The 16,024-nt window shown below is 38.6% G+C and overlaps 1 protein-coding gene across 1 annotated transcript in view; it reads right to left on the reverse strand.

Moving 5' to 3' along the window:
• Positions 1 to 16,024, reverse strand: part of LOC124798645 — a 91,012-nt gene that overhangs the window by 8,264 nt on the left and 66,724 nt on the right. The window contains exons 10-11 of the mRNA XM_047262142.1: positions 13,900 to 14,592; positions 3,243 to 3,383 (exon numbers count right to left, since the gene is read on the reverse strand). Of these exons, the coding sequence (XP_047118098.1) occupies positions 3,243 to 3,383; positions 13,900 to 14,592 (834 nt within the window). The remainder of the gene's footprint in view (positions 1 to 3,242; positions 3,384 to 13,899; positions 14,593 to 16,024) is intronic.

Raw genomic sequence — 16,024 nt, forward strand, 5'->3', positions numbered from 1 at the left:
TTTGACACATGTAAGCATAATATTTCATAATTGAACTCCATTATTCTGTTCTTTACCTTTTGGTATATATACATTAAAAAAACAGGTAGAAATCCATCAAAACTGTGAGAATGTACAATGATTTTTGTTTATTATTCTTATTTCTTATTAACTGTATTCTGAAAAGTTCGAAGTCACCCAAAACAAACAAAACTTTATTTGAAGGATTAAAAATAATGATTATTATTAATTACCTTTTATTCAGTTTGCTGATTGCAATTACATAAAAAAGTTGTTCAATGAAAATAATTCATATGATTATAGAAATGTAAACAAAACTGTGAAGTTGAGAATTTTTGTCTGATATACCCTACATTTTGTAGCATTAAATTTGTCATTGCTAAAAAGTATGATTTTGTTATAACAGTGGTCTCACATATAAAACTAGTTTATTAAAAATTGTAATCTTCAAGAAATTTCTGGCACATAACCATAGATTATAAACAGAGTAAATGAGGCACTGAGAACCGTAAGAGTTCAAAGCACAGACACAATGTTTTGAGAAAAATAGATTTTTGTAAAAATCAAATTTGTAGGCAAACAACCTGTCTCGTAGTTTTGACTTGTTTTTTAACCATGTCTAAACATCCTATACTTCCTATGAAAAACTAATGTATCCACTTATGTTATGAAATTTTAGTTAATATTTTGGATTATTACTATTAATGTTAATTCACAAAATTTTCATACATAGTTTAATGAAAATAGTGTCTTTTTGACAGATGTAAAGTTTTTAATTAATGTGAAACTAGAACCAGAATGTAAAGAACAGATACTGACTGCACCCCACCTATTTCAACACTTTGTGGTCCTTGTTATCATCATCAGTGTTATGTGACTAGAGGTTCAGATGAAACTGTCTGTCCACTTCAGGCATGGAATCTAATACTTTTGTTAAGTCTCTCTGTTTCAAGGTTGATATTTGCCTTCCACCTACATATTTGAGCACTAGGTTTTGCAAGGCATCCACAAACTGTGGTGAAATGACAAATGGTGATATCCCTCGACATGGTTAATGGAAAATGGTGGCCTCCTGAGATTCCCGTGAATAGTACATCACTTTAAACAACAGTTTCTGGTAATCTGCTGAAAAAGTAATCATTGTAAAATTTCTGAAATATACACTGTTTTCATACACATTGACTTCTGGTTGGATAATGAGGTCATTAATATTCTTAGAGGTTCTGAATTTCTCAGCATCCAATTTACTGACCAGAATGCTGAAACCACGGAAGGTGAGGTTATGGTGGGAAATTTCTTTATGAGCTTCCAGCTTTTATGAAGAAATAGGCACCTGTGTAGCCAGTGAGCACTCTTACAACAATGAAACTTTGTGCTCTGAGTCCATATGGAAGTAAATGTCAGAAAAATTGGTGAGACAGCTTTTTGCGAATGTTCATATATACAGTGGGCGTCTACACCAGAGATAAAGCTGCTTCTCTGTAAGATCAACAGTTGTGAGGAGCATGCACACATCTACATCTACATCTACAAGTATACTTGCGGATCGCGCGAGGGAAAAACGACTGTCTGAACGCTTTAGTACGAGCTCTTATTTCCCTTATCTTTGAATGATGATCATTACGCGATTTGAAAGTTGGTGGTAATAATATAAGCTCTACATCCTCGGTGAAGATTGCATTTTGTAATTTACTGAGCAGCCCCTTCTGTTTAGCGCGTCGTCTTTCTGCAAGTGTGTCCCACTTCAAACTTTCTATGAGATTTGTAACGCTCTCACAATGGCTAAATGTACCAGTCACGAATCTTGCTGCTCATCTTTGGACCTTCTCAATCTCTTGAGTCAGACCCAACTGGTAAGGGTCCCATACAGATGAACAATACTCTAAGACTTGACGAACTAACGTATTGTAAGCTATTTCCTTTGTTGAAGGACTGCATCGCTTCAGGATTCTACCAATAAACCACAATCTAGAGTTCGCCTTACCCGTTACTTGTGTAATCTGATCATTCCATTGAGACCATTTCTAATAGTCACACCCAGATACTTGACTGAGGTTACCGCTTCCAAAGACTGATCATTATTTCGTACTCATACATTAATGGGAATTTTCGCCTTGTTATACGCAGTAGGTTACACTTACTAATATTGAGAGATAACTGCCAGTCATTACACCACGCATTTATTTTCTGCAAAACCTCATTGATTTGTTCACAACTTTTGCGTGATACTACTTTCCTGTAGACTACAGCATCATTGGCAAATAGTCTAAGGCTGCCGTCAATACCATCAACCAGATCGTTTATGCAAATCGTAAAAAGCAGAGGACCTATTACGCCGCCCTGGGGCACACCTGAAGTTACTCTTGTTTCTGTTGAAGTTACCCCATTCAGGACGACATACTGCTCCCTGTCTGTTAGAAAACTTTCTATCCAGCCGAATATGTCATTGGATAGACAGTAAGAGTGCACTTTTTGTAGCAAGCGACAGTGCGGAATTGAGTCGAACGCTTTTTGAAAGTCGAGAAATATGACATCAACCTGGGAGCCAGTATCTAGAGCCTGTTGTACATCATGCTTTAGTTCCTTATGGTTCTCAGCACCTCAAATGCATACTTATGTCAGTTCTGTTGTTTCTTAGCCTTTGAACACATAAACTTTATTGTAGTCTTTCAAATACACAAAATAAATGTTGATTGTTTCAATCATTGTATTGTCTTTGAGAGTTTTTTTGATATTTACTGTAATGCAATGAAGTAGTAGTTCTGTCTTTTGAAAAATAGCTATCATGTGTCACCACACAGAGAAATAACAAATTGATAATTCAGTAGAGTGTTTTAATTTCCATATATAATGAAGTGGAACCCCTAAATCAAAATAACATGACTGAGTTTACCAATAAACTTCGAGTCATCATGAGCACAGTTAAGTAACAAAACTTGACTACAGTATAGCACCCCCTTTCCAGTTTATCTACTCATGTGCTAAAATGGCTGTAAATAATGCTGAACTACACAAACAGTTTTCTATAACTGTATCATCTATGGAAAGTGAAGTTGTAATAATTGGTTTGTCAAGCTAGGATTTCATATCTCAGATACAAACTGGAAAGGTATACAGATGTTGTAAGTTTCAGCAGAGATCTGGGTTTGAGCACTTATCGGGTGCACAATTTTAAAATGACACAAATGTTGATAAAAGTCTGGCTTTTGTAATTATACTTTAGCAAATGTTCATTGACATACCTTGAAGTTTTTTCTCTATACATTCAATCTGTTTTGCTAACAGAATATTAACATTGGGAGATGGCTGTATCCAGTAAGTAGCAAAAATAACATCAATGCTTTCAGTGTCACTTGCAATTACAGTTGGTGTTGCTAACACACCTGTGAAAATTTTTTGTAAAAAATATAATTATTTGAAATACAATTTAATGTAGAAAAAATTTGTACTTCAAGAGCAAACAATGTCATATGCATTATATACAAAACTTAGAAACAAAAAAACAAATAATAGGTCACTTAATTTTATGCACATTGCCTTGAAGGCTATACTATATTTCAGTTCATCAGCTGAACATTTAGTCACCAGTTCTATCAAGGGTAACATCGGAGATGGTTCAAATGGCTCTGAGCATTATGGGACTTAACATCTGAGGTCATCAGTCCCCTAGAACTTAGAACTACAATCTAACTAACCAAAGAACATCACACACATCCATGTCCAAGGCAGGATTCGAACCTGTGACTGTAGTGGTCATGCGGTTCCAGACTGAAGCGCCTAGAACCACTCGGCCACAGCGTAACGTCAGCGTCGGCCACAGCGTAACGTCAGAGATCTGTATCATCATCATCATCATCATCATCATCATCATCATCATCATTTAAGACTGATTATGCCTTTCAGCGTTCAGTCTGGAGCATAGCCCCCATTATAAAATTCCTCCATGATCCCCTATTCAGTGCTAACATTGGTGCCTCTTCTGATGTTAAACCTATTACTTCAAAATCATTCTTAACCGAATCCAGGTACCTTCTCCTTGGTCTGCCTCGACTCCTCCTACCCTCTACTGCTGAACCCATGAGTCTCTTGGGTAACCTTGCTTCTCCCATGCGTGTAACATGACCCCACCATCTAAGCCTGTTCGCCCCGACTGCTACATCTATAGAGTTCATTCCCAGTTTTTCTTTGATTTCCTCATTGTGAACACCCTCCTGCCATTGTTCCCATCTACTAGTACCTGCAATCATCCTAGCTACTTTCATATCTGTAACCTCAACCTTCCTCCCCCATGAACCATGGACCTTGCCGTTGGTGGGGAGGCTTGCGTGCCTCAGCGATACCGATAGCCATACCGTAGGTGCAACCACAACGGAGGGGTATCTGTTGAGAGGCCAGACAAACATGTGGTTCCTGAAGAGGGGCAGCAGCCTTTTCAGTAGTTGCAAGGGCAACAGTCTGGATGATTGACTGATCTGGCCTTGTAACAATAACCAAAACGGCCTTGCTGTGCTGGTACTGCGAACGGCTGAAAGCAAGGGGAAACTACTGCCGTAATTTTTCCCGAGGGCATGCAGCTTTACTGTATGATTACATGATGATGGCGTCCTCTTGGGTAAAATATTCCGGAGGTAAAATAGTCCCCCATTCGGATCTCCGGGCGGGGACTACTCAAGAGGATGTCGTTATCAGGAGAAAGAAAACCGGCGTTCTACGGATCGGAGCGTGGAATGTCAGATCCCTTAATCGGGCAGGTAGGTTAGAAAATTTAAAAAGGGAAATGGATAGGTTGAAGTTAAATATAGTGGGAATTAGTGAAGTTCGGTGGCAGGAGGAACAAGACTTCTGGTCAGGTGACTACAGGGTTATAAACACAAAATCAAATAGGGGTAATGCAGGAGTACGTTTAATAATGAATAGGAAAATAGGAATGCGGGTAAGCTACTACAAACAGCATAGTGAATGCATTATTGTGGCCAAGATAGATATGAAGCCCACACCTACTACAGTAGTACAAGTTTATATGCCAACTAGCTCTGCAGATGATGAAGAAATTGAAGAAATGTATGATGAAATAAAAGAAATTATTCAGATTGTGAAGGGAGACGAAAATTTAATAGTCATGGGTGACTGGAATTCGAGTGTAGGAAAAGGGAGAGAAGGACACATAGTAGGTGAATATGGATTGGGGGACAGAAATGAAAGAGGAAGCCGCCTGGTAGAATTTTGCACAGAGCACAACATAATCATAACTAACACTTGGTTTAAGAATCATGAAAGAAGGTTGTTTACATGGAAGAACCCTGGAGATACTAAAAGGTATCAGATAGATTATATAATGGTAAGACAGAGATTTAGGAACCAGGTTTTAAATTGTAAGACATTTCCAGGGGCAGATGTGGACTCTGACCACAATCTATTGGTTATGACCTGTAGATTAAAACTGAAGAAGCTGCAAAAAGGTGGGAATTTAAGGAGATGGGACCTGGATAAACTAAAAGAACCGGAGGTTGTACAGAGATTCAGGGAGAGCATAAGGGAGCAATTGACAGGAATGGGGGAAATAAATACAGTAGAAGAAGAATAGGTAGCTTTGAGGAATGAAGTAGTGAAGGCAGCAGAGGATCAAGTAGGTAAAAAGACGAGGGCTAGTAGAAATCCTTGGGTAACAGAAGAGATACTGAATTTAATTGATGAAAGGAGAAAATATAAAAATGCAGTAAATGAAGCAGGCAAAAAGGAATAAAAACGTCTCAAAAATTAGATTGACAGGAAGTGCAAAATGGCAAAGCAGGGATGGCTAGAGGACAAATGTAAGGATGTAGAGGCTTATCTCACTAGGGGTAAGATAGATACTGCCTACAGGAAAATTAGAGACCTTTGGAGATAAGAGAACCACTTGCATGAACATCAAAAGCTCAGATGGAAACCCAGTTCTAAGCAAAGAAGGGAAAGCAGAAAGGTGGAAGGAGTATATAGAAGGTCTATACAAGGGCAATGTACTTGAGAACAATATTATGGAAATGGAAGAGGAGGTAGATGAAGATGAAATGGGAGATATGATACTGCGTGAAGAGTTTGACAGAGCACTGAAAGACCTGAGTCGAAACAAGGCCCCCGGAGTAGACAATATTCCATTGGAACTACTGACGGCCGTGGGAGAGCCAGTGCTGACAAAACTCTACCATCTGGTGAGCAAGATGTATGAAACAGGCGAAATACCCTCAGACTTCAAGAAGAATATAATAATTCCAATCCCAAAGAAAGCAGGTGTTGACAGATGTGAAAATTACCGAAATATCAGCTTAATAAGTCACAGCTGCAAAATACTAACACGAATTCTTTACAGACGAATGGAAAAACTGGTAGAGGCCAACCTCGGGGAAGATCAGTTTGGATTCCGTAGAAACACTGGAACACGTGAGGCAATACTGACCTTACGACTTATCTTAGAAGAAAGATTAAGGAAAGGCAAACCTACGTTTCTAGCATTTGTAGACTTAGAGAAAGCTTTTGACAATGTTGACTGGAATACTCTCTTTCAAATTCTAAAGGTGGCAGGGGTAAAATACAGGGAGCGAAAGGCTATTTACAATTTGTACAGAAACCAGATGGCAGTTATAAGAGTTGAGGGACATGAAAGGGGAGCAGTGGTTGGGAAGGGAGTAAGACAGGGTTGTAGCCTCTCCCCGATGTTGTTCAATCTGTATATTGAGCAAGCAGTAAAGGAAACAAAAGAAAAATTCGGAGTAGGTATTAAAATTCATGGAGAAGAAATAAAAACTTTGAGGTTCGCCGATGACATTGTAATTCTGTCAGAGACAGCAAAGGACTTGGAAGAGCAGTTGAATGGAATGGACAGTGTCTTGAAAGGAGGATATAAGATGAACATCAACAAAAGCAAAACAAGGATAATGGAATGTAGTCTAATTAAGTCGGGTGCTGCTGAGGGAATTAGATTAGGAAATGAGGCACTTAAAGTAGTAAAGGAGTTTTGCTATTTGGGGAGCAAAATAACTGATGATGGTCGAAGTAGAGAGGATATAAAATGTAGGCTGGCAATGGCAAAGAAAGCGTTTCTGAAGAAGAGAAATTTGTTAACATCCAGTATTGATTTAAGTGTCAGAAAGTCATTTCTGAAAGTATTCGTATGGAGTGTAGCCATGTATGGAAGTGAAACATGGACGATAAATAGTTTGGACAAGAAGAGAATAGAAGCTTTCGAAATATGGTGCTACAGAAGAATGCTGAAGATTAGATGGGTAAATCACGTAACTAATGAGGAAGTATTGAATAGGATTGGGGAGAAGAGAAGTTTGTGGCACAACTTGACCAGAAGAAGGGATCGGTTGGTAGGACATGTTCTGAGGCATCAAGGGATCACCAATTTAGTATTGGAGGGCAGCGTGGAGGGTAAAAATCGTAGAGGGAGACCAAGAGATGAATACACTAAGCAGATTCAGAAGGATGTAGGTTGCAGTAGGTACTGGCTTGCACAGGATAGAGTAGCATGGAGAGCTGCATCAAACCAGTCTCAGGACTGAAGACCACAACAACAAACAACCTCAACCTTATTGATAAGGTAACCTGAATCCACCCAGCTTTCGCTCCCATACAACAAAGTTGGTCGAAAGATTGAACGGTGCACAGATAACTTAGTCTTGGTACTGACTTCCTTCTTGCAGAAGAGAGTAGATCGTAGCTGAGTGCTCACTGCATTAGCCTTGCTACACCTCGCTTCCAGTTCTTTCACTATGTTGCCATCCTGTGAGAATATGCATCCTAAGTACTGTTCTAACTTCGTTCCTCCTATTTGGCACTCAATCCGTTTATATTTCTTTCCCACTGACATTACTTTCGTTTTGGAGATGCTAATCTTCATACCATAGTCCTTACATTTCTGATCTAGCTCTGAAATATTACTCTGCAAACTTTCAATCGAATCTGCCATCAGAACTAAGTCATCCGCATATGCAAGACTGCTTATTTTGTGTTCACATATCTTAATCTCACCCAGCCAGTCTATTGGTTTCAACATATGATCCATAAATAATACGAACAACAGTGGAGACAGGTTGCAGTCTTGTCTTACCCCTGAAACTACTCTGAACCATGAACTCAGTTTACCGTCAACTCTAACTGCTGCCTGACTATCCATATAAAGACCTTTAATTGCTTGCAAAAGTTTGCCTCCTATTCCATAATCTCGTAGAACAGACAATAACTTCCTCCTAGGAACCCGGTCATATGCCTTTTCTAGATCTATAAAGCCTAGATACAATTCCCTGTTCCACTCATAACACTTCTCCATTATTTGTCGTAAGCTAAAGATCTGGTCCTGACAACCTCTAAGAGGCCTAAACCCACACTGATTTTCATCCAATTGCTCCTCAACTAATACTCGCACTTTCCTTTCAACAATACCTGAGAAGATTTTACCCACAACGCTGATTAAAGAGATACCTCTGTAGTTGTTACAATCTTTTCTGTTTCCATGTTTAAAGATTGGTGTGATTACTGCTTTTGTCCAGTCTGATGGAACCTGTCCCGACTCCCAGGCCATTTCAATTATCCTGTGCAGCCATTTAAGACCTGACATTCCACTGTACTTGATGAGTTCCGACTTAATTTCATCCACCCCAGCTGCTTTATTGCACTGCAATCTATTGACCATTTTCTCCACTTCCTCAAACGTGATCCTATTTCCATCATCATTCCTATCCCATTTTACCTCGAAATCTGAAACATTACTGATCATATTTTCACCTACATTGAGCAACTGTTCAAAATATTCCCTCCATCTGCCCAAGGCATCCACAGGATTCACCAGCAGTTTTCCTGACCTGTCCAAAATACTTGTCATTTCCTTCTTACCTCCCTTTCGAAGACTGCTAATTACACTCCAGAATGGTTTTCCAGCAGCTTGATCCAATGTCTCCAACCTGTTTCCAAAGTCTTCCCAAGATTTCTTCTTGGATGCTGCAATTATCTGTTTGGCTTTGTTTCTTTCTTCAACATAACTTTCTCTGTCTACCTGAGTTCTAGTATGTAGCCATTTTTTATATGCCTTCGTTTTCCTTTTACAGGCTGCCTTGACTGTGTCATTCCACCAAGCTGTTTGCTTCCTCCTACTTTTACACACTACTGTTCCAAGACATTCTTTAGCCACTTCTAGTACTGTGTCCCTGTACCTTGTCCACTGCTTTTCCAATGACTGTAATTGACTACATTCAACTAACTGGTACCTTTCTGAGATCGCTGCTATGTACTTGTGCCTGATTTCCTTATCCTGAAGTTTCTCCATTCTTATCCTCCTACATATGGACCTGACCTCCTGCACTTTCAGCCTCGCAATCCCAATTTCACTGCAGATTAAATAATGATCAGTGCCATCAAAGAATCCCCTGAATACACGTGTGTCCCTCACAGCCTTCCTGAATTCCTGATCTGTTATTATATAGTCAATGACAGATCTGGCTCCCCTGCTTTCCCACGTATACCGGTGAATGTTCTTATGTTTAAAAAAAGGAGTTTGTGATTACTAAGCCCATACTGGCACAGAAATCCAAGAGTTGCTGCCCGTTCCTGTTGGCCTCCATATCCTCTCCAAATTTACCCATAACCTTTTCATACCCTTCTGTTCGATTTCCAATCCTGGCGTTAAAATCACCCATGAGCGGGACACTGTCCTTGTCCTTTACTCTAACAACTACATCACTGAGTGCCTCATAAAAACTATCCATCTTATCTTGATCAGTCTCTTCACAATGCGAATATACTGACACAATCCTAATTTTCTTGTTAGTACACTGTATATGATGAGAAAAAGCAGAATAGTTCGCAGCTGCATGAGAATGTAGACTAGTGGTCAGAGTGTCACCAAAGTGTTAAAGCTGAATGCATATCCTGTTCAACATGAGCAATGTTACCAAAATGCTTATGTGCCAGAATGATAAAAGGGGTACTTGGTTTCGGGCATACCAGAGAGAAGTACGTAGCAAATTTCACAGATATAATGCCATATACTGTCACAGTGATTTACCTAAATTGAAAAAAAAAAAAATCTAGTCAACAAGACTTTTGTGTCAGAATCTCAGTCAAGAGACACTTACAACAAACCAATACTGTGTCTCAGCTTGTAGACAGAAATTCCTCTCCACTGTAAGAAATCAATGACGGTCCTCCCATCCCATTTTCCAGTGGATGCGGCAGAGGGATTTGCATCACATGGACGTTCATCAGATAGTTCCACTGTCCAGAATGTGGCCCAATTACAGTGGTTGAACAGAAATCAACAGCAGAGTACGCAACACTAGGAATGTATTACGTGGTGAGACACATCATGTTTTTGTCTGTATGTCAATGGTAAGCCTCAGTAAGCCTTTTGGCAAGAAGGCATATGAGAAGTTGTTCAAGGTTGATGTGACAACTATCTTGAGTAAGAATGGTTACACCGAGATGCTGAAATATGAATTTTACTGTTTGCTCATTGTAGTAATGAAGGTTGTAACACCATGAACCCTGTTCCCCAAGATCACAGTTTGCAAGCACCCTGGAATTACAATGTGACTGCAAAAACAAGGAACATCCAGCAGCAATCATACATCTCCACTGACCCACATAGTACCCAGATTTGAACTTCATTGAAGATCTTTGGGAGTACTAAGAATATTGTGCCAAACATCAAAGATAGTATTTAGACAGCTTGGCTGAACTACATGGTTCACTGTGGCAGGAATAATTAGCTGCCATTTTCTCCTACTTCTGGAACCTTGTGCAATCTAAGCCACAACAAATCTCAAAGATAGTACTGTTATGGTAGGGCTAATTGGGAACTTTTTCCTCCTCCTTTTGGAGCCTCGTGCAGTCCAGAGAAAGAGAGAGAGAGAGAGAGAGAGAGAGAGAGAGAGAGAGAGAGGGGGGGGGGGGGGGGGGAGGTGAAGATGAAGTAAAATAAAGAAAGGAAGATAGATGCAAGACTTAGGGAATTAGATTAGAAAATGAAACACTAAAAGTAGTAGATGAGTTTTGATAATTGTGCAGCAAAATAATTGATGCTGGCCAAAGTAGAGAGGATATAAAACGCAGAATGGCTGTAGCAATAAAAGAATTTCTGAAAAAGAGTAGCTTCTTAACATTTAATACAAATTTATTTGGTAATGAAGGGAATTGTGGGGCGCATTGTAGAGGGAGACCAGCAGAGGAATACAGTAATCAGGTTCATGTGGATGTTGCAGTAGTTATTCAGAAAGGAAGAACCTTGTACAGGATAGATTAGAGTGAAGAGTTGCATCAAACTAGTCTTCAGACTGACAACCACAACAATAATACATGCTGTTGGGGAAAAGGTGCCCTTTTTTCAGTAAGCTTTGAAGGTCTCTCTGAAAATACTGAGATTTCCTGTGTTTTTTGATTGTTTCATTCTCAAGAAAGGTGATTAGCAGTGGCACTCATAGTTAAGAAATCATACAAGTTTCAGCTTGGTCAGCCAGCAGGTTTCACTATGTATGTCACTTAGAGTAAGCCATCAATGGCACTTAACTGGTACTATTTCTACATTTGATTTTAATGCAGGATAGAATGCAAATCAGTATTTGATACACATGCAGCTGACTTTTGACGACTCTTCAAGTTCCAGAGCAACAGTCTGCTGATGATTTAATGAGTTCAGACGCAAGAGAAACACTCTTGAAAATGAAAGCCAGCCAGGATGTCCAGTAACACTCAGAAATGAAAGAAATAAGAGTCACATCTGAACATTGATTGAACAGGATCCTTGATGCACATACCATACCAACAAACTGAGTACTTTCTTAGGATTTGTTTGGCAATATTTTATAAGATCCTGCACAAGAATATTAAGGTTAGAAAGATATGCTATCATTAGATGTCACATCTTCTAATTCCTAAGAAAAAACATCTTATTGCTTAATTCCATTAGAAATCACAAAAAAAAAAACTTTTATTTCAGGAAGTCTCTTTTTAGTTTCTCCTGGTGTATTTTAAAACAAAATAATCCATGGGTGTACCACCAGCTGTTAGTCTCAAAAGGACACAGTACTTCAGTGACTGATCCTATCACCATGATCATGTGCATTGGTGAACTTACTATCTGATGGCTTGAGAGGTGCTTACATCCACGCAAACCCAATGATGCCAACTGGATCAACTGCCAAAATAATGAGCCCTTTGGACATTTGCAAACTGTCAATGTTATTTGGTACTGTTAGGGAAAAGAAACAGCAGAAACTGTTAAAGGACTACAGAATGGGTATTGAGTAGGAATTGAGGCATAACAAACAAGTTGTAGTAGATGTCATTCAAAAATATAATAGAGCATTTCACTCATCTATTTATCTGCTCATTATAGATGGGAGAATTCTCAAAATTTCCAGTGTCAAAATTAATATCTATTTACAAAACTGATGTGAAATACATGGCAATGACCTACTGACCCATCACAATATTCTCCTTTACAGTGTGGTTATAATTAAACTTTCGCTACTTGAGATGGCCCCTGTGAAAAATAAACAATCATAGAACAATGAAATTTTGTGGAAACATTTGTAAGGACATGCAGAAGAGACATAACAAACAAAACACTGAAAGAAACAAATTTTAACTTCTATGAGAGGGTAACTTTTGTTAATTGCATACCATGTTTACATTCCAGATTACAGACATTCCTCAATGAGATGACCATATGCAATTGATTGAAGCCCTTTTCAAATGGTGGACCATAGAATGTGCAGCTGTTGTGACAGATTGTGTACTGCTTGAAGATAGCACACTACATTCAGCATTCTTAGCCATGGTAACAGTAATGTCTTCAACAATCTGTGGTGAAACTGGCTGTTGGCCTCTCTGGGGAATGATTTCCGAATCGCCAGATACTTCAAACTTCCAAATCACGTTCTTCAACCCCAGCATGTGCCAATACTCCGCAAAGAACAGCAGCACCGTTGCTGTTGTTTTTTTAAGCAGCTTTATGAGTAAAGCCTTGCTCACCTTGCACAAACCCATACTGATTGTCTGCAACTGTAATGCACACTGATGCTTGTGTTTCAACCTCATGTCACTGTACCAGAACCAGCACCTAAAGGCAAGTCAAGACACTAACACTACTAAGAACACAAATCCTGCAGCACACATTCCGAACATTATTCCTATAAAGTTTGGTGCCCCTATGGTAAATAAATAGTAAATTTAATTATAACCAGTCTGTATACCTAAAATAGTGGCAAAAGTAATGGCTACCAAGATAATAAACTTTAAAACAAGAATGGCATATGGCATATAAGGGAATCCTCAACATGACTTCGAAAGCCATAACTCAACAGAGTCCTGGCTATGATCAAATAACACTGATTCAAAGTCAATACAATCAGTAACATCAAACAGGTGTATTTGTAGTCAACAGCAGCTTTATGGGTAACTTTGCTTGCTATTATAGCTGTCTGCCCTCGGTAGACAGCCACATCTAATTACTTGATATATCTGTTACAGAATTGATAAAGCTTTTTGAACTGTAACAGCATAATAAAATAAATTCATTTATAAATTAGTGGCTAATGGCTCCATTAACAGGTTTTCTGCTTAAAATGTGTGTGGTTTCTTGACTGAAATGCAATTAGCTTTTCATGAAATTCTTCACAGTCATTGTTTTTAGTGGTTCTTTCACAGAGTAGCAGTTTTGTGGGAGCTGGAGTAGATTTGTTACAGTGCTAAGAATGGTAAGGTACAGTTTCAACAGATTTAGTAAATCCCACATTTTTATTTCAGTAAAAATTCTATAATAATTAAAAAATTTAATATAATTCTTTATTACCTACATTTAAACTTTTAAGTAAATTAGTATAAACCAGTTTCATAAAATTAAGACATGAGCATCAATTAACACACCTGCAGAAGTGAGCCGTTGTATTCCAAGAACATCTGCACTAGATTGGATTTTTTGTTTCTGATTTAGTTCAGTTTGCTGACTACTTCTTTCGTCCCTCTGTCTTGGGTGAACAGTTAATGAGTCCTCTGCTGCTGGGTCATACATCAAGTCATAATCTGAATCATGGGTTGGCAGTGAATTTTCAAGAACATCAGAAGGTGAGTTCATATTCCGATAATTATTGATTTTATGCTTGTCAACTATTCTCTCATCCTGTGTTGAGATAGGTGAGTTCTGCCACTCATGTCTCCATTCTGAATTTGATTTATGTTGTCTTGGCAAACTGATACCATGTTTCCTCACGTCTGGATAGTCATTATTTCCATTGTAACTTGGCAATGTTTCCTCATCTTCTCCAATAAACATATGGCTACTGGGCTTCCTGTTGCGACCACGATTCATGACTTGGTATGGCCCTCTTAAATAATGGTCCTGAGTATTTTTGTGCTCACTTTCTGGAATGTGAGATGAGCTGCCTTTCGATCTGAAATTAGGCTCACTCTCTGCAAGTTCCTCTCCCTCAAATTCAGCTTCTTTTCCCAGAATCTTCTGCCTTCCATACATTTCCCAAAAGTCTGGATGTTTATCAATGTAATTTTGCAATTCAGTAGACCCATTAACTGTGTTGTTATATTCAAAAGCCCTGTAGTCCTCTGAAAGTGAAAGAAAATTCTATAGTTACACTGCAATATTATTGTAGTAACTTAAGTTACACTAAGAATGAAGCCTTACAACCTCCAGTGACTAAACCTTACAGAAGACCTATGGTAAAGACTTTGGATTGAATTTACAAATTACAAATCACATGCAAAAACAAAACAATTCAGTATGCCTTCATTCGCTCTTCATAGTCTATTTTTTTAAATATTTAGAACCTATATTGTAGAGTATATGTCTGACAATATTATTAAAAAATTGTATGCTGTTACTCCTCTACTTCAAGGCATATATTGCTACATCAACTGTCAAGAGTTCTTTCATATTTCAAATTATATATCCAAAGCACAAAATAATTTAATTTGCTCACTTCAAATACCAAACTCTTCACTCACATTCTCCCGCGATAGCTAAAAATTTCAGTGCTCACAGATATGTTAAATTTTGCTCCCCAAGATCTTTCTTTATCAGTGGGAATCACCAAAACAGTTACTGGTAATCAAATGAAACTACATGGTTCCAGAGACCTTCTCGAGCTTCATACATTTTTGATGTACACAGGGTGGCCGGAAATTCCTGATACAGACTTCTAGGACTTGTGTAGGTGAGTGAGTACATCGTGTTATGAATAGGAACCCATGTCCGGAAATGTCATCCAACGAGACTACAGAGCGACAAAGTTATAGGCGCAGGCATCTATAAATGTGCGTATACATTGGGTGATTCCGTCATGATATTACAAACTTTCTAGGATGATGGAGAAAAATAAATGTATTTAATTTGAAGTAAGGATCCCCATACCGGAAACGAACAAGTCAAAAGTTATAAACGAAAACCATTCTGATACCTCTAACAGTGAAATACTAGTACCGGTTCCTGTGTTGCGAAGAGTGTAGGGTTGGTAACTTTCAGTGGTGGTAGTGTAGACAAAAACGAGAAAAAATGTGCAATAAACATGGGCTCTAAATTGCATACCTGATGAGCTATGACCATTTGTTCATCTTCGCTAATGTGAAACACATCTCTCTACTGAGCAAGTGTTCATAGCTGATAAGGTACGCACTTTAGAGCCCAAGTTTATTGGACATTTTTTCTCATTTTTGTCCACACTACCACCACTGAAAGTTACCAACCCTACACTCTTTGCAACACAAGAACCGGTACATGTATTCAACTGTCAGAGGTATCAGAATGGTTTTCGTTTATAACTTTCGACTCATTCATTTCTGGTACAGGGATCCTTACTTCAAATTAATACATTTATCATTCACCATCATCCTAGAAAGTCTGTAACATCATCACGGAACCACCCTGTGTATACGTACATTTACATACACCCGCACCTATAACTTTGACGCTCTGTAGTCTCGTTGGATGACATTTCTTGACATGGGTTCCTATTCATAACACAATGTACTCACTCCCCTC

The sequence above is a fragment of the Schistocerca piceifrons genome, chromosome 5 (assembly GCF_021461385.2).
Source record: "Schistocerca piceifrons isolate TAMUIC-IGC-003096 chromosome 5, iqSchPice1.1, whole genome shotgun sequence".
In the NCBI taxonomy this organism is placed as follows: domain Eukaryota; kingdom Metazoa; phylum Arthropoda; class Insecta; order Orthoptera; family Acrididae; genus Schistocerca; species Schistocerca piceifrons.